Raw genomic sequence first — 26,869 nt, 5'->3', positions numbered from 1 at the left:
ACATCCATGATGAGAATCTCCCATTCCACTGCATCCCAAAGGTGCACTGCAATGTTCAAGAAACCAGTTTGAGCTGATTTGAGTTTTCTGACACGGTGCATTATCCTGCTAGAAGGAGCCATCAGAAGACGGGGACACTGTGGGCATAAAGGGATGGATGTGGTCAGTAGCAAAACTGTGTTAACAAAATATCCCATGAAGCTGAACTGTTGATACAAGGCAGGCTAGATCCATGCTTTTGTGTTATTTATACCAAATTCTGATCCAACCATCTAAATGTTGCAGCAAAAATCAAGTCTTATCAGACCAGGCAACATTTTCCCAGTCTTCTGTTTTCCCATTGTAATGTAGCCTCAGTTTCCTGCTCTTAGATGACAGGAGCAGCACCCAGTGTTGTCTTCTGCTGTTGCTGTAACAAATCTGCTTCAAGATTCAACCTGTCCTGATCTTCTGCTTGCATTTGGTGTAACGAGTGGTTATTTGAGATACTGTTGTTTTTCCATCTCACAGCAGTCTGGCTAGCCTATGTTTATATGGCTAGATGCATTGCTTGCTGCTGTGTGATAGGCATGAACAAGCAGCGAACAGGTGCAGCTAACAAACTGCCGATTAAAGGAAATACTAAGGCCCACATTATTAACACAGGACTAATTAAAATGATTCCTCCAGCTTGACCTCTAATCACTGATTTATTGTTTATGGGCAGTGTTTTTCTCTTACAGTGTTCATGTCTAGCTAAATAAGCTAGTTCCTAAACTAATGACCTTCCCATGAGCCTCTGCTGCGCTTCCTGTTTATTGCTAATTAGCAAGTGGTACAATGGCATGCTACCATGCTAAGTGGCGTTTAGCTCAAACCACCCGTATTTTCAAACACAGCCTTACAGAGCTGCTAGCATGGCTCATTTTTTTTGAAGTATTGGTTACATTTTGTTGTATTTCATTTCATTTTTATCACTTACATTACTTTAAATACATTTTGTATGTAAGTCATTTATTGTTTTAAAGAGTGTAAAATTAACCAAACGTGAAATCATTTAAGTTTGAATCACTTCTGAATTAAATCCCTGTATGTGTGTGTGTCTGTGTGTGTGAGGCCCGGGGAATTCTGCCACACTATGGTGGCTCAGGACCGCGATCGAAGCCGAGGAGCTGACGGGCACGGAGAACAGGGGATTCGGACACAGGTGCCAGGTGCAAGCGTCGGGGAGGACCGCGCCATCCTGCTGGGCTGCACCATGATGGCCTTCTCTGTGCTCATGTTCTTTGTAGTCGGCATCACAATGATCAAACCCTTTGTTAACAGGTACACTGGGGAGTGTTGTCTCGTTTCCAGGCTCAGTTACAAATGCATCCCCTCACTGAAGGCTTGTTCTCCCCGTGTCTGTGCGTCCAAAGACGTGTGTGTTAAGAGTGAATGCGAGTGTGAATGGTTGCCTGTCTCTCTGCGTGTTAGTCCTGAGATAGAGTGGTGACCTGCCTCTTGCCCTGTGACAGCTGGTGTATATTTTTCCTTCTGCTGAGCTTTCTTAATCATTTTGAAAGATTTCTCCGCAACAAACTGATAAAAGGCACTTAAAAACACATGACATGGGATTGTTGTTGCACCCTATTCTCCTGCAATAGCTTTTACAAGTTTTATTGGCATTCACCATCAGTTGTGTCACATAATCTCCTGTCAGAATAACAAAGCCGGTATAACAGGAATCACTGATGATGCTTATGCTCTGTATTCCTGCATGGGATTTTTATTCCAGTAGTTTTTCTTGCCTGTCTGAGAGTTCCCAGAAGAATTCAGCACAACAATGGACAATGACCGACAGACCAATGACAGACGATGCTGAGCAAGTCTAAAGCTTCCACGTTCAGGATCTTAATTTAACTGTTAACATGCTAAATATTGGCTAACTGCACTGAACCACATAGATGAAGTAAGAAATTATAAAAACTTGGGCAGGAACCCTGCTCCTGTGGAAAAGTTGATGGGTCAGTCTATCCCACACTAATTTTGCTACTACAAATTGCAGTAGCAATCCTTTATGCAGCTGTTTTAATTAGTGCCATTGAGGTGTGCATGTGAATTATGTAAGTCTGAAGGCTTCTCTGAAGCTTCCCTGCTGGTTGTCTTCCAGTGGCTGGGATGATGGTAATGCCAGCTGTGTGCTGCAGAAGAGTGAGATACTGGAGGAGTGGGTGGACTGCAGAGGTGTGAGCACAGTGCCGTGCCTCAAGGCGACGGTGACGGTTTACTTCAATGGCTCCACCGAGGAGGCCGTGCTCCACTTAAATGAGGATTCTGTTCTCCTCGCGACCGAGGTGTGGATTTAAAACACAAAATTCCAGGTTTTAGGAATTGTTACATGAACTGCTCAGGAGGAGGACATCAGCTCTGGAGCATTAAATCTGAATATTAGGTCTTTATATCTATATAGCACAGCATGTAAGATTACTTTGTTTAGTAATTCTTAATTTTAATTCTCAGGTGTTTTATTATCCATCTAAGCATGGACCTGGGAATGCATGTGAGAAAGCGATGAAGGCTGAAGTAGCTGACAGGATGGAAAAGCAGCAACACTTTTAATGCCTGTGCCCTTGTGAATAAGCCAGTAGATATTATTAGGAGATGCTCTCACACTGCACTTCTGCTCCATTCAGAGAGATGCTATGAAGTATTTTTCGGCACCGGTGCAGAAAACGGAGGCTTGTAAATTCCCTTTGCTTTTTTTAACAGACACCAAAAAAAAAAGACCCTTGCAGCTCGTCGCACTGATTGCAATCAGTCCTGCCAACTGTAAGGGGTAGGTCACTTGATAAAAAATTACACTTGAATCTTATCTTTTTCTCTCTCAGTGTTTCTACATGCCCAAATGCCAAATGGACAGAAAAGCACTTCAGGATCAAGTCCAGAAAGTGAACGGCAGCCTGGACAGTCTGCTCGGGAACAACACCGCATGTTTAACTGATCAGACGAGGTACCCCAACCACGCCATCTTACGCAGGAAGTACACTTTGCAGATGGTCCTGTTTGCACTGCTGTGGCCCTGTATACTTCTGGGCGGTGGAGCTCTGCTGGTGGGCCTTGTGAAACTGACTCAGTGTCTAGCCCATCTGTCCACAGAGGTGATCAGTGAAGCTGCAGGGAGCCGGCTGACTTCAAGATACACTCAGGGCAAACTGTACAGGCTGCTCCGTAGGTCCAGCGCACAATCTCCCTCATGACATGTCCAGAGCTTAAGCTGTAATATGCCAAAAAATGCCATTTTTGTAAGCCTTTTAACTGGTACATAAAGTTATCTAGTGTTGATTTGTAAAAGGTTAGTCAAAGTAAAATGTTGGTCTGAAGTGTGAGAATTGAAAATCTATACAGTTTTTGCCTCCTTATTAAAAAGTGCCTTCCTCTGTTATTAAATAGACACTGATGTCCAAATGTTGGCAGAAAGAAACAAAGTCTGCTTGACCAGCCACACCATTCATGATGTTTCACACTCAGTCAGCACCAATTAGTACCTCTCATGTTTAATTAGGCATATATTCAATATTTGTTAAGTGTCGAGCAGGTAGCGCTCCAACTTTCTCGGGCCAGGGATCACTTACAGGAGAGAAGCATTCCAATGCTCTCCTGATAATCCAAACACTGATTTATCTAGCCTGGGCTCTGGGTCACTGACTAATACTTTTTAATGTTTTCCAGATAGCAAGCTGGCTAATAAGTCAGTTTATGAGGGATGATTATTTGCACCCTGAGAGAAGTGAGGAAATTCGTGACAGATTGATGTTATGTGTCACAGTTGGATGAGAGTTTCTATTGGTCCAATGATAATATGCGAGGGAGTACTGGACACAATATATTTAGAATAATAACAGACTCTGCTTGAATGTCTTTGCATGATTCATGGTTAAAAATAATTCTCATCCTGGAGTTTTGTGTAAAACTCTCAATGCACTTCCCGTGTCTTTATGTTTCACTTCAAAGGATTCAGACTCTCTTGTTATTTTTAAAGTGCTTTTGAGAGATAGATCTACAGGTTTTTTGAAGCTTTTTCACAGTATCTCTTTTTGGACACTTGTTGTTCTTCATTCATTTTCAGTGCAATCCTTGAATAACTGAACATGTCCAGAGGATTTCTTCTTTGTTTGGTGTTTGTTTTTAAGCCACTTAACACTGGCCTATAAATCAGTCAAGCATAAAAAAGCAACTAACTCAACGGATGAACCAGTGTTGTGTCTACATGCAACAGACAACTTGACAAAGACCATTTTAAATTGTATCTTTAGGCACTCTGTTAACTTGTACCCATTTGCTTAGATGAAAAATTCTAAGAAAGATGTATAAAATAACAGAGACAAACATGAAGTAGTATTTTTACACCAACAAGGTGATTCCCAAAGCGCCAGTAGCAGAAAACATGACCTAACTCAGCATGGTGTGCAGTGTGCCCTTAAAAAACCATCTATAGCAGATGAACTGTATCTGAAAGTCATGTCTGTAAGAGATAATATCCAGAAAAGACCTGACACAGGACCTAAAGATACATCTGGCACTACTGTTCACTGAAGCCTAATAAGAAACAACCTAAGTGGAAGGGTGGGTGTTAAGATGCCTCTCTTAATGAGTGGACTGGACTTAAAATCAGTGGCAACTGACATTTTTTGTTAAAATCATTGTCAGTATGTATGGAGGAGTGGAGGAGAGAGGTACAACAGTGGGTGTCTACAGCCTTCTGTAAAACACGGTGGAGGCTGTGTCGTGGTTTGGGGCAGCGTTTCAGCCATTGGTGTTGGTGATCTTAACAAAATTTGTAGAACAGATCAGCATGAATGATCCCGAACACACTGCCAATGCAGTGAAAGTATACCGGGATAGAAAAATGCAGAATGCAACATTATCGCTCCCTAGATCCTGGACCTCACAAAAAACAGTAAACATCCAAAGATACGCTTTGAATGTCCTTCAAGAAGCCTGGAGAACTATTCCTGAGGACTACGCGATCGTGGCTCAAAAGTTGGCAGTTCGTCTTGTAATCGGAAGGTTGCCGGTTCGAGCCCCGGCTCGGACAGTCTCGGTCGTTGTGTCCTTGGGCAAGACACTTCACCCGTTGCCCACTGGTGGTGGTCAGAGGGCCCGGCAGCCTCGCCGCTATTGCCCCGGGCAATGTAGCTTGCCGTCACCAGTGTGTGAATGGGTGGATGACTGAACGTGTAAAGCGCTTCGGGGTCCTTAGGGTAAAGCTAAGTAAAGCGCTATACAAATACAGACCATTTACTTAACAAAATGACAAGAAAGCTGCCCAAAAGGGTTCAGGCTGTGATGAAGAATAAAGGTAGTCATATAAAGTACTCACTGCCAACCTTCACCTTGTATACAGTTTCCATGTTTTTACTTTTCAATAAATGTATGCACTTATTTCTCAATTCTGAGCAACATATAAAAACATGAGGAATGACTCAAGACTTTTGCACAGTAGTATCAATTACGGTACTCTTACCGTAATCATTTAATGTTAGATAATGTTAATGGGAGTCATTTCACAAGTGTGCCATATTGCACAGACCCTTCTAATAAGTCTTTTTTTGTATTTTTCTATGGAAACCTTTATAATGCTTCTCTTCATGGCTTTGGCTCACTGTGTAAATATTATTCTGGAGTTGTTTTTTTGTAAGCATGGAAATGAAAAAGTGGCTTGTAAATTACCTAAATTTTTAAACGAGTAAAATAAACCGACAGACTTATTCACGAGGAGAAATGTTTTTATTCAACAGCACAATAAATGAATGCATACAGACATGGTGATATGAGGATGACTAAAAAGAAGTATTTGAGGTGTTTTTTTTCTGACATATACAGGTGGAAAGATAACTAGCATGGGTCTGGATCATTTTAAAACATGCAGGGTAGTTTCTTTGTACGCGTTGTGCTTAGAGACTTCCACTTGGGGCAAAAATTCCCTCCACTTGATGTGAGAATGGTACTCCAACTGCAGCACCAAGTCCTTGTCCTTCAGTCACATCCTTTTCGATGACAAGAGGCTGTTTGCTGGATTTTGCGTGAGGATGGTGAATGTTACACGTGACTCCTCCTTTTTTTTTTTTAACTTTTTTTTTGCGTTTTTCCTGGTTAGCCGTTACTCATGAGATTGCTTACATTTAAAAAATACAAAAATATATTACCTCTGTAGTTATTCAAGGAAAGCATTTGCACACGTATCAGTATCTGTTAACTTCACTGTGACTTTGTTGTACCTTAAACAAGTAACAAGGTCATTTCTATACATGAAATTCAAGTAGACAACATCAGGTCGAAGAAAAAAAAAAGTAGATAGTCATGCATAATGCAGTGTGAGAAACAAAACAAGTACAAAGGGAGAGAGCGTGGTTTAGATAGGGCTTCTATAAAGTATATGTGAGGGTTAGTTCTGTCAGTTCGGGTCCGGCCCACTGCTCTGTATCCCGTACAGAAGCGCGTGCATGTCAGTCGACAGTTTCCTGAGCAGTTTTAAGTCCTCGCTCAAACTTCGCTTACTTTAACAGACTTAACGTTTCCAGGAAACCGCCCTGTTAGGCATCACTTTAGTAAAGCTACAACACTTATGGACGCGTACGAGAGTCTGTGCAGCGATAACGCCGGCCACGCTTCCACGCACAGGGCAACAATCACAGGTATGGAAGAAGACACTTGGAAGGTTTCAAAAATATAACTTCGGATACTTTTCTTTCTTTGCTCTCTGTGATTGAGAGCAAAAAAGTTTTGTTTTTTGTTTTATTTTTTAAACACATGGCTTAGACCGAAGCTCCAAAGTTTCTCAAGGACAAGTAAAAGGCAGGGTGCAGAGGTGTTTTGCACAGCTCTTTCTGCTGGGAAGTAGACGATACTGTTACACGGCAACTTAAGTGAGTTTTTTTGGGTTTTTTCCTTCTTCCATGCACTTTCTATACAAAGTCCACCGACGGTTCTCTGTGCAAGCACGCCAGGGGGAAGATGCGCTTCCCTCTGTGCCCGACATCAGTATACAGTACATGTTATAGTATTATGACTTGCATAGAGTAACTGCACAGCACACGAAATGAACACCGCACATCCTTTGTTTCCCCACCCGTGTTAGCTAAACGACAATAAAACCACCAAACAGGAAAAAACAGGGATCTGCTGATATCGAGTTATCGAGCCTGACGTTTATCGACCTGTCAGTGTCGTCCAACATGAATCTGGTGCTGGCTAAATGTTCCGAGACTCTGTGATGAGGATGACCTTAAAAAATGTTTTTTCTAACTAACGTATTGAGCAAAAACTTTGTTTTCCTGAAACAAACTAGCGCAATACAAAAACAAACAAAAAGGGGGGAAAAAAACAAAAAACGCTTTTGGCCAAATTCATATTTTGGGGCATCCAAAAAAGAAAAGAAAAAGAAAGACGAACCCTAACCAGCTGGTCATCAGAAAGGTTTTCTCGGGTCCATGTGCACTGAATAGATGACACGTTTGTGCCTCTACATGTGACACAAACTAATACTGACAGACAAGAAAAAAAACAAATACTGCAGACATCAGTGCTAAGAGTACACACAAGACTTGGAATAGTAGTGATTATTTGGGGGGGGTTTGTTTGTTTTTAACAATAAGACTGCTGACTAGTGGAGTTATGCATGTAGTACTTTGGCTCAGTAGAGAATAGATTCAAAAAGGAATATGTGCACCAAATGCATACAAGTATATGGATATACTGCTGTACAAAAAGTCACTTATATGACAGGACATGATTTGTACACGGGTAGGTTACAAATAGGTCATCATTGCAATTTCTTCAAATAGTGTTAAATGCTTAGTTGAGGTTTTCCCAAAAAACTTTGAGGTTTGTTCAGTGTTTATATAATCTTATTGGAAAATTCTGAGAGTACCTGGCAGGTGAGCTGCCCGCTGCAACAACAGCCCCATCTTCACCTGGCCCCGCCTTCATCAGTTCAAAAATAGGTAGTTGAAATAATTCGGTTTCAATCTCTCTTTATAAAAAGCTAGCTGTGCTCATCGTGTATCACTTCATGAAGTTCCTCTCTTAATGTTGATGGTTGTAGAAGCTTTGAAAATAAAAAGATAAAATGTAACCTGTCTATACTTGGTTCACATAAAGGCCAATGCTGTCCAGGTCCACGCTAGCTTAGCTCCTATGAAGACAACAGGTGAAATTTAACTCCACCTTCTTAAGTTCATAATGCAGGGAGAGAAATTTCAGAAGGAAAAGGAGCATTTAGGCATTTCTTCTGAGCGTGCTCGTTTTGAGTCTCGCTGGCAGGCAAAGTTTCAGAGTCAAGCACTGGCAGAAATATTCACCAGGCCTTAGTGTGTTAGGGGAAACAACTTGCTTATTTTTTATTGTTCTTGTGGTTCTTCGTGTCCTGCTGCTGCCACCATTCTTTCCTCAGTTCATGGCATGCTGGCGAATCGTGTGGAAGATCCAGTCCATCTTGGTAGTCCAGCCGCCGTGGTGAGCGTCGTTCATCTGCTTCATGAAGTAGTCCAGGGCCTCCTGCTCCGACTTGTCCAGGGCCAGGGTCTTCCTGATGTAAGCGATGTCGTCGAACGACTGCAGCTCAGGCATTCCCGAGCCCAGCATCATGGAGAAGAGGTTGATGAAGAGGTTGGCGTGCTGCCGGATTGCCAGGTACGCTTTGTAGCACATCTCCTGGAATCTGAAGAGGGAAGCAAAACGAGCAGGGTCAAGTTCTGTTACCCACCCCAGTTACCCACCAGAGACTGCTGCTATTTTAAATCTGGCACTGTGTGCAGTCAAAGACAACAGAAGAATCATCGACTTTCTTACATTTGAAGTGCAAGACCTCAATTAGAACCTATTCACACTGTGATTGGCTGTGTCCAAAAATTCATTCCCTAGACATTTTTGCAGGAGGTGCAAAAGATACTGGGAGAGTCTTTGAACATGGACCCTTTATCTCTTTCGGGACATCCAATTTGGAATAATATTGCGGACATCAGCTTCATTAGACTACATCCTTGCATACGCTGCAAGGAAAAACATTTCCATGTCTTGGATAAATGACAAACCTGATCCAGAATTTCTATGGAACATTTGAGCAGCTTGCGTCATTCCGCCAGGAAACAGTTTATGAGAATCTGGGCTCCGGATCTTTGTTTCACAAACTCTTCAGTCACTTTGTTGCTCTCAGATCTCATCAGTGACAGAAAACCTTTGGTGTGTGTTTACAATAAGATCACTAGCGGCCACATCTGTCACGGCTTGACTGTCTGATCTTTTGTCTTTGCTACAAGCCTGTGGTGCCTACCATTTGATTTATATTTATTTACTTCTTCCGTTTCTCTCCTAACACCTTCAGATTTTTATTTTTACACAGACTAGTTGCTGTGCTGAGTCATTTGTTGTAACAAAAAAGTTTAAAAAGAGGACTCAAAAAGCACCTCATCCACCCTTTCAGCGTCGCTGTGGGTGAAGCATTACCTTTCAAACTCCCTCGTTTTGGTGCACTCTTGCGTTCCTTTGCTAATAACAATCAAAAAGTCCTGTGTGAGCACAAAGGGGACGCGCTCCCTCTTGTACCCAAACTTCTTCTTTTTGTGGTCAAGGAAGTGACCAAAATCTATGTGGAACAGCTGAGAACACAGAAAATATGACACATTAAATTATAAAGGATAAACCAAAAAATCTAAAGTATAGAGATGAAGTTTAACTCAGAAAGAGAAGCAGCTGTAATCATTACCTGCCCATCATCTTTAACCATGATGTTGCTGTTGTGCCTATCTCCTATGCCCAGGATAAATGTAGCTACACAGTAGCCTGCGCACGACCGTGTGAACAGATCGATGGCCTGGTCGTACCTGAGACGGCAAAAAAAAAAAAAAAAAAAAAAGGCAAAATCATTTGAGGCAGTCTAGGAAATTTAAGCAGATGTCGTCACAAAGGAAGTAGAAATAGAAAAAAAAGGCTTGGCATTAATAATTAACATTAATTAACATCTCTACTGAGCTCACATCTCTCCCTTGTTCTTATCCTTGAGCCACTGATGTAGAGTGTGGCTGTTGAACTGCAGCGCCCCCTTTAGGCCTCCTTTGCACTGGATCTGCATGATGGTGTGAGAGTTCCTCACCACCTCGATCAAACCCACGCAGTCGCCGATAGACAAACAGCCATAGGGCAGCATCCTGGAAGAGGAAGCGTAGAAAACATGAGAGGCAAGGCGATAAAGAAAAAAAAAATATATATATATATCAAGACAGCACTGATGGACTTTATATTAAATGACGTGAGGTGGCTGGCAGGGTCTGCCTGCTAATCTGCATTCAAGTATGGCTCGCAGAACATGAAAGGTCCGGTGCCTGTTAATGGATACCTGCATCCCTGCTGTCATGACGAAGTGAGGAGCCTACCTGAGATCAAGGCCTTGGTTCTGCCAGATGTTCTCCATTATCCTAATGATCTGTAGCGTCAGCATGTCCTGCCTCAGATCTGCAGAGGCAAAGAGAGACAAGGAGGTGGATAACGGTGAGGTGAATATGAGCTGCTGAGCTGCTTTGATCAACTCCATGATCCATTATGGAGCAGAGCTTTCAAAGTCATGTTGGTCACAGACGCTGCAGCAAAAAAGCACAACCTGCTGCCGTGAAGCGGGGGTCAAATACGAGCACTGCTCCTTCTGAGTTCTGCGTTAAGAGCGCAGTTATAGTTGTATTTATGTAGCATGAAACGACGCAGCGCAGGCTGAACTGTGCGCATGCTCGGCAGGTCTGTGTGTGTGTGTGTGCTGAGAGTATCAGCGCTGAGGAGAGGACAGACAGGCGGAGGTAGAGGCACAACTCACCATCTCCATTTTTGAAGATGATTTCATTGTTCTGAAAGAGCAGCTCCGACATCATATCTGGGTTTTCCCAGTTAAGCCACAGAGGTCTCTTTGCTGATGACATCATCCTGCATTCCTCCAGGCTAAAGTAAAGACATGGATATGTTTTAGCAGGAAAAATACACATACATGTATATAAAAGGAAAGGAGGAAAGCCCTCTGTAATTGTGGTTGTGTTCATCACAGCAACAGAGCTCTACAAGCATTCAGTTCATAATGGTCCTAATGTGCTTGATATGAACCAAACTGTTCAGCTCTTATCACATCTGGTAATACTTCAAGCCTCGGAGAGGAGAGGGCGAAAGCATCACCTGCAGGGGGAATAAAAATCAAATGCCAACCATTTGAGCGGACTGCGTTAGATAAGAGTGCTGAAGTACCGGAGGTTTCCCAGCTGATGTGCCGGATTCAGCGGAGAGGTGAAGCTTTGCAGTGCATCCATGTAGTCAGGTCTTTTCATCTGCTCCACCAGAAACTTCATTTGAACCTTAGAGGGGATTAAACAAATGTGACAGTTAGTTTCCTCAGGTGCTGAGCAACTGGATAAACGGGCTGGCCTAAGTTCATATGCAGCAATCACAGTCAACTTTCTGCTGCTTCTCTTCAGCAAAATCTCTCACAATGAGGTAATGCTCCTTCACTGAGGGCTTTCAGGCAATGACATACACCCTCTGGTGGCCATGCTGAACCATCTAAGAAGCACCAGGTAGATTTAGATTGGATGGGCACTGGGCATTTCATACTGGTTTAATACATGACCAAGCCATCCAAGCTAACCCCTGTGACTGGCATAGCAACTAGTAGCAAAACATTTTTATAGCCTGTAGCTACATATTAAGTTCACTAACTACTAACGACTGCTAACCTTAAGTTCCATATTTAACTGGAACTAGTACTATAAGGATAAGAGACCCATTGTTCTCATTTCAATGAAATATTTTCATTTGACTCTTCTGGGTTTGCTCTGCATGAGTCACAGTTTAAAATAATCCTTGTTTATTTCATGCTGAGCCTTTGTGGAGTCCCTCGGGTCATCCTCTGTCTTAAACGAGGAGGTTGCTGATTAAGTCCAGCATCCCTTCTTCTGATTGGCTACCCCTCACAAACAGAAAATTGGAACAGCAGGTGGGTGGGGCTTCTGTTATCTATGTTTCTGAGATGATTGAGGTTTTTCCACTCTCACTGATGTCATAAAGACCCAAAAGCAAAATAATAATAATAATAATAATAATAATGATAACAAAAAATACACTGAATGAGTGATTACAAAAAGCTTTTTAAAAAGATGAAATATCTTATGCCAGTGTGGCTGAATATTTTACTACAAGCAATTAAGAGGGAAAAAAAAAAGAGAGAAAAAGCAAAGCTCCAAATTCTATCACTGCACTCTAATGTGGTGTCCCTGCGGCCAGGCCGGTCCAGATGTTGTCAAGATTAAACCAAACGATTCAGTGGATCACATTCCAAACAGCTGCCAGCTGTCAGATTACCTTCTGAGCCTCATCTTTTTTCTCCTGTTTGAGGAGGTCAGTGAGATTGATGAGCTTCTCCATGGCCTCCACCTGTCTGCTCAAGTGCTTCAGATACATGCCACAGGCCCGGCAGTAGGACTCCAGAAGCAGACCAAACCGCTGGCTCACTGTCTTGTTGTGCATCTCTGACCTTCACGCATAAAAACAAGGAAAGAAAAAAAGTTTAAGAGGTTCTGTCCCAAAGAAAATACACTCTGCCTCCCTGGAAATCCTAAAACATAAACCAATGTGAGGCATCTTCAAAGTATGTTTTTTAAATTCATCCGTACCCGAGGCCAAACACTCAAACAAGACTTTAACCTTTCGCTTACAAACAGTTCCAACTTCCTGAAAGAAAATCCTTTTAAATAAACTCACTTTAAATGCCAGAAGAAGAAATGTCCTATCCTCTGATTGGTTAACGCCTTTTTCAGCAGGAACCGTGCGAGTGGGTTATCAAGGTACTGCTCGTACTTCAGAACCTAAGACACGGCCACAGAGAATATATTGAAAATACCTTCAGTCCATCAAGCAAAACATGTGACTCATCAGCAAAACATGGCAGAATGAAAATGGCTCCCGCGGCTTAGTTTGATCTAAACACACCTGAACCAGCTGAATGAGATACTGGGAGAGTTTGTCATCAGTTAGGTATTTCTCAAGGCACTTCACAGCAAACTCTCTGACCATAGGATCGGGGAAGTTGCAATCCAACAACTCCATGGCTTGTTCTGGTTTGATAGCAGGCCAGTCCTTTAGAAGGCAATACATCTGAAATGAGAAAAGGCAGCTAAATACAGAACACAGATTTTGAACAACCCTGTAATACACAGCTGTATAAGGACTATGAGAAGTTGCCCCTTCATACATGTTGCAGACAACAGATTCTCTGTGTCAGAGTTGTATTCTCACCACTGCAAAGTTCTCCTATAGATTTAGGTGTGTAGTGTTCCCTAGGTAGCTGCTGAAGGAGGCAGGACACATTACACTCACTCACTCCCCGTGAAATCTCCAGCCTGCCTGCTCTATTCTCACACTGGCTCAATCTGACATCACACAGACTTTGTACTAGGGAGCTGGTAGGGTGAAGACTGCTCGAGTTCAATCCATCTGAGTATGACATTTAGGTTCTCGCATCAAGCCCTGCTGGGTCTAGAAAAGTCATGCTGTGGCTCATGTGCAAAAACAGGTCGAGAACTTGAGTAAGCATATTCAATCACTGTTAAAAAGTGATATCAAGGTGTATGAGCTGTAGAAACCCCGCACTCACCTGTGCAACCTCATCTCTGGAGTTCCACTTCACAGCCAGGAGGATCTTGGGAAGGATCTCTGGCATATTGATGCAGTCATGTCTAAAATAAAATTGGTGACAAAACAAATAAGTTATAACTTTTTCCACCATCAGCATTAAAGACTTCTGTGTACAAATCTAGCAGCTTTGATAACCAGGGGCCAACTCTTCCACTAGTACCTACTCGTCCTACTGCTCATTTTGTCATTAGAGTTTTCCATTAGGTGGTACTGGTGGTGTATTGTATTGCCTACTCTTCCAGGGATCCAAGCGAACTGAGTCAATCTGAAAACGTGACATCAACAGGCTGCATGCCACTGATTAGACTGGACAGTGGCGTCGTGAGAGCCGGCAACGGCTACACAAAAAACAAAATCGTGCTACCCCAGTCTGAGAAAAAGCCATACACTGAGCTTCAGGTGTACCCTCTCCTCTACATCCTCCATTATTGTGTTGCATACAAATGATGTCGGCACATTAGGTGCTATTCAATTGTAATGGAAAAAGACTGAAGCAGAGTAAAGACGAATCGCCCCGAGTGGGTACTAGCTCAAAAGCCCTTTATAAAAGCATACCAGCACACATCATTACCTGTGTCTCCACAGGAAGTCCTTCTCCTGCTCAGTGATTTCAGAAAGCGGGTCTCTGTTACACACTTGCCGTAGCTGCTCATTGTCGCCGTCAGTCAGGGGGTTGTCCCGTGCCAGTCTGTTACTCTATGACACCAAAATAACACAGTTTAGCAAAACAAACCAAGGAGGTCAGAGTCGGTTCTAGAGCCACTTGTCATATAACAGCGGGATGATTATTCTCATTTCCAGCTCCACATTTGCTATAGTGACTGCATGATTCACAGTTCAAAATAGTCTAAGTCTATCTTGTACTGAGCCTTGGTGAGGCCCATCGGTTCATCCTTTGTCTAAAACGATCCGTTTCAGCTCCTCTCCCTTTAAGGAAAACCTTTCTTCTGATTGGCTGCACCTGATTGAGTCCCTGAGATGACATTATTAGGGATATCCACTCTCAATCACATCACAGAGCCAAGAGGCGAAGAAAATGACCTTATTATATAACTGTGTATATATTTAACAGAAAGATAAACCTTATAGGCCCCCATACTTTCTGTGTAGAGTGCACATGAACTATGATGTGGCAGCTCTTCAATGAAAATCACGTCAGATAATGTGTTCATGTATCTGACCAGCAAAGCAAAACAGAAACCAACAAACACGTGTTTACTCTTACCAAACCAGTGTGGCAGTAATTAAAGCCAAGCTCTCTGGATATGTTCCAGTTTGCATGATCCTCAATGGTAGACATATCAGGAAACTTGACAGGGGAGCTGTAATGGTCAAACTCCAGCTCCAGACATGGGGTTTCCTGTATGTTTAGAAAACGGTAAAGAGGGGAAAAGGTCATTCAAGGTGTTTATTGTAATCAAATTAAGGCGCCCGTGTCAATGAGTAATTAATTAATTGGGATAAGGAGCTAGGTTGCTTAAATCGAGCAGCTTAAGCAGCAGCTGCTGCATTACTGAAACTGTACAAGGTGTCGCCAGCTTTGCTATAACTGGGTCACGAGGCTTAAAAGTTATTATTATGCATAATGCGTGTATGTGAAAAGCTTCAGATGCTGGCAAAAACTCAAGTGTTTATAAACTGCATCCTGATTCATTCAGGTTTATGCAAATTAAAGATACAATGCTACTATTATCAACATGTTTGTATATACAGAACAGAGAAACACTGGAAGTGCAAACAACAAAGAAAGTTTTGCCACTTGCCTTGTTAGGGTTGGAGCCCGTGACACCGATAGGGTTGAGCAGGTCTTCCAGGCCATGTGGGACAGGCCACAGGTTGAGAGCCATCTTCCCTGCTACTAGTGTGTGGGTGTAGTCAAACAGGTTAATGTTGCCCCAGGCGAGGGGACAGTGTTCCTACAGGAAACGAGTAAAAAGGATCCATGTGAAAATCATCAGCAAGGCAACATCTGGTGGATACGGAGCAGACAGGTGCAGTGGAATAAAAACAAACAGGGAAGTTGGTGATAATAAAGTAAGAACAGGTAAGACGATAATGAAATGTCCAAAGTACATGTGCATCATTGGTTTGGCTGATCATAACTGTTAATAGAAACATGGTTTTTAAACAAAAAACCGCAAGAAGAGAAAAAATAGCTGCAGCAGGCAGACTGCACAGCTCCAACTCCTGCCCTGCTCCTGTATGGAAATCCATTTAAACCACGCGCACCATGAAACTTAATCGCATCTGCTGCTGGTCTGCTGGGAAAAGGGCCAATTACTGATTGACTTCTTAATTAAAACCATGCTAGTTTGTTTGGCTGTCGGGCAGATACACCACTTGTGCTTTTGATACATTTCTGACAGAATAATTTCTCCACGAGTGCTTGCTGTAATATTAAAACACACTTGTTGGCCAAAATCAACAAGGTGTTAAATCGTGGCCTCTTTCACCCCGGAGGGGGCAAACAAAACAAAACAACCACTCTGTGGCTAATGAGATGGTACAAGAAAAACACAATAGCTAAGATTAATGTGCTTCATTTCTGTTGCACCAAATTCAGTGGAGGTGCAGAGAATAATTTTGAGAACAGTTTCGATAACATCTGAGGCACTGATTGGTTTATATTAGGCTGTTATTCACTCTCCATATTAAAGGTTTGATTCAAGAGGAGCAAAGACCATTTTTGAGGCTGTTTTTCAACCCTTGTAAGTCACACGATGAGACACGGATAGAATAAACCAGTCGCGTTCGATGCATGAGGTTGCGTGATTGACAATGCCTACTGAATCACAGGCTATGACACACCAACGCAACATCGACGCTGTTTCTTTCTCTGCTACACCCTCCTTGGCACAGACACGATCATAGTTAAAGAGCATGTCATTTTAAAAGATCAGCTACATTTTTTTCTTGGTTGGCATCCCAAACATTTTTTTTGGCACATTTTACTTCCATCAATTCGGTTTGTGTTTTTTAACAAGTGCCCGTGTCGAGTAGATCGGGGCATGAGTTGTAGTTGCATTCCAGTTGGCTGACTGGCGAACACAGGTCCCAGAAGCAGTTGATGAAAGATTAATTTCTAACAATGCCTTACTGTCAACAACCATCTTTGGCTACTGGACCATTATAAGGGCCAACTTCACTTACTGTGCCGTGACTGATTCAATTTCGGGATTTTTTAAAAAGAAAATATGCGAATTTTACGACAATACCTTGAAGATTTTAATATAAAATGCTGACATTTCAGTGCTAACCTCTTTAGCTCCCTTCCGTCCTTTGACAGAGCAAATGGAGAGGCAGAGTCGGGCAGCTCGGGGGACTTCTGGAATGTACATGTCGTAAGTCAGCCACTCGTTCCACCTGCCACAAACAGGAACATAACCACAGATATGAATCAGTCACATTAGTGCCACAAAGCTCAGTAAAATCATAGAGTACAAAACACTTTGATTATGCACAACCTGGGGTTTGAGCACGGCACACGTAGCGTGTTGACATTGTCGCACAGCTGCTCTCCACCATGGTATATCCCAGTCCTGACATAGATCTAGATCAGCAACAAATCAAAAGATTTATAAAGTAATCTAAGCGATAACGATTTCTTTCAGCACATTTCTGACTGAGAGAGACGGCTAGACGCAGTGCAACATCTTTTAATAATCTCCAAGCTACTGAGATGGAATATTACAGTCAGAATAAATTTTACTCAAATGAGAAACAAGCCAGATGAGCTTTAAAGAAAAACAAGATGACAACAATGTACTGCAGTTGTACCTTGTCAATGTCTCTGATGTTGACATTGACATAAGTGGCGCACAGTATCTTAATCCTTAGCGTTCCGTTGATAGTCCACAGATTCTTGGTGGCTGTTTCCCCATTCATGTAGGGTGTTGCTGTGGATATTCGCCTTGCATATGACGGCATGGTGAAGAAATCCATGGGCAGTTGGGAATACAGGCTGTCTTTTGACATTAGCATCAGGTTAGGCATTCTTCCCAGCATGATACAGCTGCGCACATACTGTTGAGGACAGATAAAAGTGACATTTTGAAGTAGATGCGATTGTGACATTTTGACGCCGCTCGTGTCATTTTGACATTTTGAAGCCATTCGTACACATCTGGGCCTATCAAAATGTAAATTCCAAGAATTTATAATTGCAGCTCAGCAATAACTGACGCACTCAGCACTTTGTACTTGTGTGATGTGTGTGGGGCTTTTCTCGAACGTGCACACTTGACTGGCCGAACATTTCCTCAGAAATTTAATTTCATGCCCTAAGTGTCGAACACATTTGTGTTGGATGATAATTTGATGTGAGGTGGATCTGTCTCTCCCCCTCTAAGTACAATAGAATCAGCTGCAGCTAAGCTAAGATTTAATTAGATTACCTTGTACTGACTCAGAGGGTATTTCTCCAGTAAGTACTCATCACAGCCGCAGACTTTGAGGATGTACTTTCCCTGATACTCCTGCACACACATCTTTAACTGCTCCTGGGAGAGCAGCATGCTGCGCGTCTTCTTCCGAATGGCTTCTGCAATCACTTGCTCTGGTACATAATCATGATTGATCTTCAGGGTGTACTTCTGTTTGTCATTGGTGGGCGAAACAATGACCCAAATGACCACAATGATTTGACCTGAGGGAAACGGAGGGCAAAAGCATTGGCAAAACAGTTCCAGCACAGTGAGGGGTGCTGCCCACCTCGGAGTAAAATGCCTCACCTTTGTCTAGCTTGCTATAGATGTGCCTGGGAAGCTCTGCTGAGGATTCAACATTGGGAGGGTAGACGTACAATGCTCTGCTGTGGGGTCCGTTGCTGTCTCTGAGGTCCACGGCTTCTTTGCAAACGTTTAAAATGTTCCTTCTGAAGTCCTGCACCTCAGGGTCTTTCACCAAATCAAACTCACATATAGGCATACCAATAGCAAAACCTGAAAGGGAAAAAAAGCAATTGCGTTTTGTTATTATGTATTAAAAAGGAGAGCCAACGACAACACAATACAGTGTATATAACACACAGTATAACCAAATAAATACGGGCTGTTTTTAACTGCATAGTAACTCAGGAACTGTACCTATCTCTCTGTTGAGAATCTTCTCTTCTCTGTTGCCTACTGGCTCAATAACCTTGAGGAAGGCCTGGAAAAGCCTAAGATCACATAACCTCCTGGTCTCATCATAAAACTCCTCCCGCTCTGCTTCCTGGGTGACACTAACAAAGATGTAGGAGCTCTCCTCCTGCAGCAGATGGTAGAGAGGGTACTTCCTGGCCTCTTTGAAAAGCTCATGCTTGACTGTAGTAAGTGTGGCCTCCCGGAGGCACTCCAACGTGAGAATCATGCCATTTGGCAGAAGGCAGTCCACTAGAATGCTGGGGGGCATCAAGTGCATCCCCCATAGTTCTCCCGATGATGGTCTGGGAGCCATGGCTTCGCCAGCAGATCCTCTCTATTCTGAGCCCAGTAATTACCAGATGAGCAATTTCGACCAACTGAGAAACAGAAAGGAGCAGAATTACGCCTGTGGTAAATATTTCACTACAGTTATGGCAGCTGCTTCTCAGTGACAGGATATACAAAAATGTAACTATATCCAAGGGAGTTGGAAACATCAAACTTTAACTGATTATGAAGAATTTTAGAAGAATTACGAACAAAAATAATTGTAGAATACCTGTAGTGTCACTCTTTAGTATTTGTGTGCTACTTATATAACAGATGTTTCTTTGGCTCGGTTAGCACAAGAGCGGCAGCACAACATATGCCAACAACTTGACGTTACAAACTGATCCAATGATAACAAAAATTGTCAACTCATCAGATGCGCAAAATCGACCACATGTGTCAGCTGGTGTTGAATTAGCTCAAGTTAAAGTGGACAGAAATGAACTGATGCAGGGCTGTGGACTCAAAAGGTCTTTGAGAATCATGTAAACAAACTTGTTAGCTAGCAAATTTCCCCGTATATTGGTTTATCACGGCTAACACAGCTAAGCCTTGAACTTGACATACACATTGACTGGTTGGATGTGTACTGCTGTCTGGTGGTTTAACTTTAGATAATGTTTCTTTGACGAGCTAGCTAGCCACGCTAGCCAAGTTCACCAAGAAGATCAATGTCATATACAGTAAGACCTCTCCTCATGCACACGCTATTTTCACGCTGGCCCTAATGTAATTAAAGGGTAAGCGTGAACAGTGTTGTGTGAGTAACTGGATAGCTTTATCGATCAACAGCAAAACCAAACACACTGCAAAAAAACAAAACAACAACAAAATTAACATGTTAGGTTTACCTGTGTCAGCTAACGGCAACCGGTTAGCCGTAAAGCTAGTCGGACTGCTCAATCATTAGCCGCGGCTAGCTGAGTAAATCCCATCCGCTCCAGAACTCCCAAGCAGCCGCGCTACTTTAGTCCATCCGAAGAGTGACACGGGGTGGTCGGGACAGTGCCGCTTTTCAGAAGGAAACACGTCCCTAGCTCCCACCGAGGTTGTCAATATTCTGTAGTGGAGTAAGTCTATAACACTTCTTGTTGTTCGTCATCGTGCCGTCCCGAAAATATACTGCACTGCTTGGTAACACGCTAGCTCCACACAGCTAGCCTGTTCGAGGGATGCTAACAGGCTCATCGTCTCGGACCGCCTTCCCACACTGACCGAGCTGGTGGAGGAGTTTGTCATGAGATAAGACTGGGGAATTGACGGGAAACTGCCTGCTCGCTGTTTTCTTGAAATGAAATGTCTCCAAAGAAAAGCTATCAGATTGCACATGCAGAGTCCAAACCCTTTATAGAAACGTGAAGTGAACAAGCCTACAAAATACGATTGCAGCACTATTTTATTTAATTATATATGTACACTCAGGGCATTATATTTCCACACATTTCTCGAGTATCTGTAAAACAAACAGTCTATATTCAATAAGCAAAGGAATAGATTAAATGGTCAAGATTACTGAGTGATTAGAGTGTGAGCAGCTTAAAACTTTGAAAAATTGATAATTGAAGAAGCCATATTCAAGCATATGGATATGCAGTCAGGCAGCCGCCTGTGTTTGTGATGCAGGTTTTAAAAATCAGGTTCTCTTTCATTATAAAAAAGCTGTGAACATTTAGCAGAGGTGCATCTGTATTTGTTTTCTACCTTGTAAATGCTGAGGGATTGATCATTTGTTACAGTTACAAGCCAGACACAGCCAGCGAACTACCACAATGTAAGATGTAATTTCAAATAGAAAATTATTATAGAGATGTAATCAATAAAAATTGTGATCCTGGAATACAAAATCAATTTATTTAGTCTGGTAGGCTGAGTCAGCGCACATGTACGCTGTGTCATGATGTCTCTGATTTTTCACTCATTTTCAGTCCAGTCCTTGTACATGAACATTTTCAAAACAATGTTCTATTTGTTTGTTAAGCCACATAACATCTATGAATCATTCACCACAGAACAGACAACCTGGCAGCGCTGCCATGTTGTTACTAGTAGTCTGTCACAAAAACACACAATTTGCTCCCATTTCTTTAGTTGCCAAACACAGTTTGACAGGCATAAAACAATACAACCAACAAAAAAGCTATTAGCTGAAAACTTCACTTATCATGGCATGCTGTGGAGTGTAGCCTTAAAAAAATCTGAAGAAACTGGACAACTGATGAACAAAAGAAGAAGCGGCACATGTTTATCAAAATGCTTTCCTATCATTGTCACATTGTTCGACATCATCAGCCACAGACACTTCTGCTCAGACAGCGATGTTTTTCTCCATCGGTTCAAATATTGATTCGTTTTCGTCGGGTATGTAACACTTGTAAACAAGCACTCTCAGACATTTTTACCATGCTTTAACATCTTCCCAACCGCGCTCAGATCTTTATACAGCTGACAGTTCATTCACATTTATACACTTGCTCTGAGGTGAAAATCAGCTGCTCTGAATGTCTCAGCTGAAGAGAACGGTTTGCGAGATGCAACAAAACATTCATTTGGTTCCCAGCAATTCCTTTATGTCGTGCGTCCCTCACAAACCATCAATTTCTTGGTTTATTTTGATTTTTTCATGTCTTGAGCTTCCCTATCTCTTCACACAGTCTGGAGAGGTACTGCGTTAGCTTCACCATCATGATGATTAGGGCCCCTCCTGCGAGCGTGCAAGACGGCCAGAGCAGCGAGTGGAAGACGGCGCTGTGATCGTACAGGCGAATCAAGAGAGTCATCTCCTGCTGCTCGCTGGGGTCGTAGTAACACGGGACCTGCTGGTTCGCCTTCAGTCGCTCAGAAATGTTCAAAATCATGGCGTGCATGGCTGTGCTGTCCTTCTGACACCTGGGCACATAGAAACACTGCAAGGACAGGAGTGAGGGACACAGAGGTCATCCAGAGGGCAATCAGCCAGTCATACTTTTTTGTTTTTTGGCACTCAGAGCTACTTTTGTTTTATTTCACAACACGCTATCTGACATTTCTGAATTGGGCATCTATCGCCGGGCCAACATCTGACAGCCATTGTCAACATTTGAAACAGTTCAGTAATTCCCAGTATTTTCTCTCTGGCACCGTACTCACTTCAGAGCTGGCATCACGGGTCTCTTCATTGTGAGATAAACGGCTGACACGGCCTGTGTTATTGACGCTCACATAGACCTGCAGGCAAGGGTATCTGGATATCCTCCAGCAGTCTGACCCACAGCTGTAGGAACAGTTCATGTCTGCTGTGACCGTGGAGTTGAGAACAATACACACACCCTCCTCCGTCCACACGCTGTGTTGACATTTAAAGGAAGATCCAATTTATTACGACAACAAAAAAGAAGAAGAGGAAAGAAAGACAGCATTCGGGATGTTATGCCATGAAACGAGCTCAGTTTGGAAAGTGTAATCTGCTCCTGGAGATCTGGTTTCATAAAGTATTCATTTTTGCATTTTACCCGCTTGAACGAGCAAAGAAACAGTTTGCCAACAAGCACATCTGATGAATAAAACATGTTTCTGAAAGAAATATCAGAGCCGCCTCCTCCAAACACTAGCAGGCCTGTACCTGTCTGCATAGGACCGCAATATGGTGATACCCAGGACAAAGTACATCATGACTGAAGAGAGGATCATCCCAAGTCCCAGAAGAATGGCCCGATCTTCTCCGGGCTTCAGAGCGGTCACCGTCTTCTTCTTGTCCAATATATCTACCTCTCGAAATTTCTGGTAAATTGTCCTGATGATGGAAAATTAGAAGGAGTTAATTTTTTTTTTTTAAGCTGTAGCTGAAATACTTTTGGCAATCGAAGTCCTCTTGACATTTCATACTTTTTCAAGCCTGAAATGATGAGAATCTGTTACCTCCTTTCATTTCCTCTTCCCGATCCTGCTGTATTTCTGGCCCCTGCCACAAAGAACATCTTTCCTGGCGACGACAATGATGGTGATGCACGTCCGCCTGTGTCTGATGAAGCAGAATGGAAAGGCTGCTGGAAAGACCTGTGAAAGAGTGCAGCCGGTTTTATTTTTAAGATCCTAAACCAGTGGTTCTTAACCTTGTTGGAGGTACCGAACCCCACCAGTTTCATATGCGCATTCACTGAACCCCTCTTTAGTGAAAAATAAAATGTGATTTTTTTCAAATTCAAGACATAGATTTGTTTTTTAGTGGTGCACAAAATGTGCCGTGCATGTCACGGTGGAGGCTCTGCCGAACCCCTGAGACCGACTCACCGAACCCCTAGGGTTCAATCGAACCCAGGTTAAGAACCGCTGTCCTAAACAGAGCACAAATCCCGAGTCGGTGGTTCCAAGGGAGATTTGTAAGACGTGAGAATCGCAAATCACGCTTTACCTCTGGTGCATATTGGCTGTCAAAACGCACTACGTTCCGGATAAAGTAAACACTACTTCAAATAGCCCTCGAACAACAGTTCCTCATTATGCTGCACTTGATATGGCACGCCCCGCCAGGTAAACATCTCATTTTGAACACAAAGAATTCTACAAGATGACGGACTGCCACTGATGAAAGGCGTTAATGCTGACGTGGCACACGTGAAAAGAAAAAAAGAAAAAACCTACCTGCTGTTTTCTGAACACTGTCAACACAAAGTCATTTGCACCTATTGAGACACAAGAGCAACACCTTGCATGGGCCTCCTCCACAGGTCCTACCACTGCAAGAAAACATGCAGCATTCAGTGCCGCTGTACGTACAGCTTCTTTAATATCATTAGCTTTCATGTAATTGAATAAGCACCTGAGACATTAGGAGTAATTGGTCATCTTTAAGGTCTTAAAACACTATTAAGACTGCATGTGCACGCTGTAACTTGGGGTGAATTTCCCATATTGTCACTGCTTTTATTTGAAAATCAAAAATCAGTTCCTCCGCAGGCTGGAATTTATTTAGAAAAAGCTTCTATTTACGCCCCAACAGCCCTCCAAAGAAAACATTAGCTTCATTCAAGGCTCAAAATGGAAGCAGAATGAACACGGCCTCTTTCTTTTCTTTCTTTTTTTTTCTTTTTTGTTTGTGAGGGGATAACAACCCTGCCAGAATGCTGGGACCAGAATAGTTAGAAAACAAGCCAGCAAGTTCCTCTTAGATGAGTAATTTCCTTATTGTATCACATTCCCAGCTGCTTAGGGGAAATGTAGCTGAGAGACAGCTCCAGTGTGACACAAGACATCTGAAGGAAACCATTAATGTTATCAACAAAATGCGCTTCTCTCCAAACACTCCACACGAATTTGCATGCATCCCCACAACAAAGGGAGTCACTCACACAAATTTTACGCTGTGTCTTATTACTTTTAACCAGCCCCCCACACACACACACCCTGCCGTTGCCCCTCGAGGGCCTCAAGCTCGGTGCATAACTGTATTGATTTCAGCTAAACGTGGACACCCGCACACACAATTTCAGAGAGAGACCCCCTAACTCCATGTGTCTACTTAACTGTCAAGCAAAACATTTTAAAGGCTTTGAAAGCTGTAAACGTGTTGGCAGCTGAGCCTTGTGCTCAGTGCAGGTTTGATTTACACTGGCAGCACAACAGCCTGTGAGGAATGGGCCTCGACTGTTCTCGCTGGTAAGTGAGGCTAACCAAAAATGCAGCTGATGAGGTTTATTTAAAGTGATGTTAACTCAAATATATTTCTAGAGATGTCTGGAAATGTGCTATTTATGTGAAATGTCTCAAACTGCAGTGAAATAGTGTTAGAGGTTCAAAGAGCCTGTCGACAGTTTCGAAAAACACGAATTTCTTCATGTCTCTGCTTTTTTTTTTTTAAAGTCTACTTGGTCTGCATACTGTCCAACCCCACAAAGCTCTGCAGGGTGACAGTTTTTGCGTGCTTGAAGAGATTTTCCAGCACCGAGTGCTGGTGTGGAAATGCTTACAGCAGCAGGAACGTATTGTTCACACTTTCCTGTTATCATTTTAATGAACATCCTGAGCCAGAGGCCGATACGATCAGCCAGCGTCCCCTCATGTTTTCACGGGTGTGTCCTTAGTTCATGTTTCATCCAGCTGCCTCGCTTCAATCTCGTGAGCGCGAGCGAGACTGAATGATAGTGAACAGAGCTGGCACGTGGTAGCTCGCGTAATTGTGGAGCCACAAAAAAGAAACACAAGTGACCAAAAAATAAAAAATGAGAAAAGAGAGATTTAGAAAGATTGCAAAGGTGCACAAAACGGAGGCAGTGAAGAGATGACAACAAAGGTATGTTCATGTTGTCCTTCCAGTGATTATTGCTTTCCCATCATGTGTCCCAGTGCTGGTCCTGCCCCTCAGCAGCCCACATAGGTACAGTATAAGCGCTTTACAGAGGGCCACAGAGTAATGCTGTATAATATGCAGGGGAAAGTGAGCTGCATGTTAACTAAATCAGCTATTTATTATTGCAGCAGTTGTGAAGGTTGCAGCGCTGTTCCTCCGACTGAGTAAAAAACATATGATTCATTAGGCCACTCCAGGAGGAAAATCACAGTGTGCTCCATTCAACAGGTCAATGCACTGCATCTAAATCTGATCGCTTAGAAATAAATAGCACATGCACCAGATCTGTAAAAGATTCAAACTCTTTTGTATCCGTTTTGTGCTAAATGTCAGCTTTCCGCTGTGTGCCGGTTCTTTTTTTAAGCACACATGGCCTGTGTTTCTCCCCCGGTGTCCGTGATAATCTCTTTCTTTTCACAGCCGAAGTGAAGTAAGCCCCAGCTTTTGAATTAGCTTATGCTGAATTGAAACCGCAGCGATAACATGTCAATTCTGTGAAGTCCTACCTTTTGTCGCTCGTGGTGGGGGGGCTTGTTGTGATAATCCAGTCTTTGGTGTACAACTGTCAGCAGAAGCTCTTCCAAATGCTGCCCAGGCTCCTGGGGACAGCAGCTGGCTACGTCTTATTTAAACTCTTACCCCCAAGTGAACAGGATGCCTGCCATACCTGGGTCAGTAATTTGAGTTCCCTTTACAATGCCTTAAAATGTGTTGGGCAGCACAATGATCAGACCTCTGACTGGGCCTGTTACTATGTTTGTGCGCAGCAGTTACTTCAAACGCTTCTGGCCTTATATTGTACATATGTCTATATCCATTTACTTTCCTTTATCCAGTTCAGGGGCAGGCTACACCCTGGAGAGGTCACTAGTCTGTTACATGGCTAACGCTCAGAGACAGACAACCACTCACACTCACATTCACACCTATTACAATCACAGTTAACCACTGACTGCATGTCTTTGTGACTGTGGGAGGAAGCTGGAGCGCCTGGATAAAAACCACACAGATACGGGTTGGATATGCAAAAACCACACAGATGGTGGATTTGAACCCTTGCTGTAAGACAACAGTGCTACACACTGCACCATAGTGCTTCCCCATTTACAGGACGTTTAGGCAAATTCAAAGTCAAATGCTGTGACAAGACAAAAAAAGAAGTTGCAGCTACATTGTGGCCACAAGGTGTCTCTGCAACCTCAAAAAGTGGAAAAAGATAAACGTGGAGGGTGGCTCTCCATCCACTGATTGAACATTAAACGTGTAACTCAATTCATTATGAGGGGTGATGCTTTCACTCTGGTGGAGACATGGGTGTTAAAGTGTGATTTATTTATTTTTTGTAGGGATATATTTATTATTACGTGTGTGAAAAGATCATGCTGATCAGGCAAACCACATCGCTGGGATA

At 42.8% G+C, this 26,869-nt stretch overlaps 3 protein-coding genes across 7 annotated transcripts; 1 reads left to right on the top strand and 2 right to left on the bottom strand.

The window, feature by feature from the left end:
- Window positions 1-819: 819 nt before the first annotated feature.
- kcnmb3 (potassium calcium-activated channel subfamily M regulatory beta subunit 3) lies at window positions 820-5,731 on the top strand. 3 transcript variants are annotated; one of them, XM_085390412.1, is made up of 4 exons: window positions 820-980; window positions 1,096-1,305; window positions 2,132-2,315; window positions 2,850-5,731. In XM_085390412.1, exons 1-4 carry the CDS (start codon window positions 820-822, stop codon window positions 3,216-3,218), a joined length of 924 nt encoding a protein of 307 aa, XP_085246538.1. In that variant the 3' UTR covers window positions 3,219-5,731. The 3 variants fall into 3 exon arrangements, with proteins under 3 accessions (XP_085246538.1, XP_085246539.1, XP_085246540.1); XM_085390413.1 differs by having other exon boundaries at window positions 845-984; XM_085390414.1 differs by lacking the exon at window positions 820-980 and having other exon boundaries at window positions 1,108-1,305.
- Window positions 5,732-6,734: 1,003 nt separating this feature from the next.
- On the bottom strand, window positions 6,735-20,332 carry LOC146648438 (phosphatidylinositol 4,5-bisphosphate 3-kinase catalytic subunit alpha isoform). Of its 2 annotated transcripts, XM_085390406.1 has the most exons (21): window positions 19,988-20,332; window positions 18,768-19,183; window positions 18,414-18,623; window positions 18,078-18,328; window positions 17,461-17,706; window positions 17,148-17,233; window positions 16,941-17,046; window positions 15,447-15,599; window positions 14,909-15,043; window positions 14,255-14,379; window positions 13,643-13,724; window positions 12,979-13,143; window positions 12,751-12,854; window positions 12,352-12,523; window positions 11,242-11,348; window positions 10,823-10,944; window positions 10,392-10,470; window positions 9,996-10,166; window positions 9,725-9,842; window positions 9,466-9,617; window positions 6,735-8,680 (listed from the first exon to the last, which is right to left on the bottom strand). In XM_085390406.1, the coding sequence occupies exons 2-21, from the start codon at window positions 19,117-19,119 to the stop codon at window positions 8,410-8,412; spliced, it is 3,207 nt and encodes a 1,068-aa protein (XP_085246532.1). In that variant the 5' UTR covers window positions 19,120-19,183; window positions 19,988-20,332; the 3' UTR covers window positions 6,735-8,409. The 2 variants fall into 2 exon arrangements, with proteins under 2 accessions (XP_085246532.1, XP_085246533.1); XM_085390407.1 differs by lacking the exon at window positions 18,768-19,183.
- Window positions 20,333-20,533: 201 nt separating this feature from the next.
- Window positions 20,534-26,113, bottom strand: kcnmb2a (potassium large conductance calcium-activated channel, subfamily M, beta member 2a). 2 transcript variants are annotated; one of them, XM_085390416.1, is made up of 5 exons: window positions 25,965-26,113; window positions 23,031-23,168; window positions 22,735-22,905; window positions 22,263-22,386; window positions 20,534-22,039 (listed from the first exon to the last, which is right to left on the bottom strand). In XM_085390416.1, the coding sequence occupies exons 2-5, from the start codon at window positions 23,087-23,089 to the stop codon at window positions 21,755-21,757; spliced, it is 639 nt and encodes a 212-aa protein (XP_085246542.1). In that variant the 5' UTR covers window positions 23,090-23,168; window positions 25,965-26,113; the 3' UTR covers window positions 20,534-21,754. The 2 variants fall into 2 exon arrangements, with proteins under 2 accessions (XP_085246542.1, XP_085246541.1); XM_085390415.1 differs by having other exon boundaries at window positions 20,540-22,039; window positions 22,263-22,458.
- Between the last annotated feature and the right edge of the window lie 756 nt (window positions 26,114-26,869).

The sequence above is a fragment of the Rhamphochromis longiceps genome, linkage group LG18 (assembly GCF_057381845.1).
Source record: "Rhamphochromis longiceps isolate RC_006_pf linkage group LG18, R_longiceps_female_GT1.1, whole genome shotgun sequence".
Classification (NCBI taxonomy): domain Eukaryota; kingdom Metazoa; phylum Chordata; class Actinopteri; order Cichliformes; family Cichlidae; genus Rhamphochromis; species Rhamphochromis longiceps.
The sequence above is the reverse complement of the archived record's forward strand: the minus strand, read 5'-3'. Positions and strand labels throughout refer to the sequence as shown.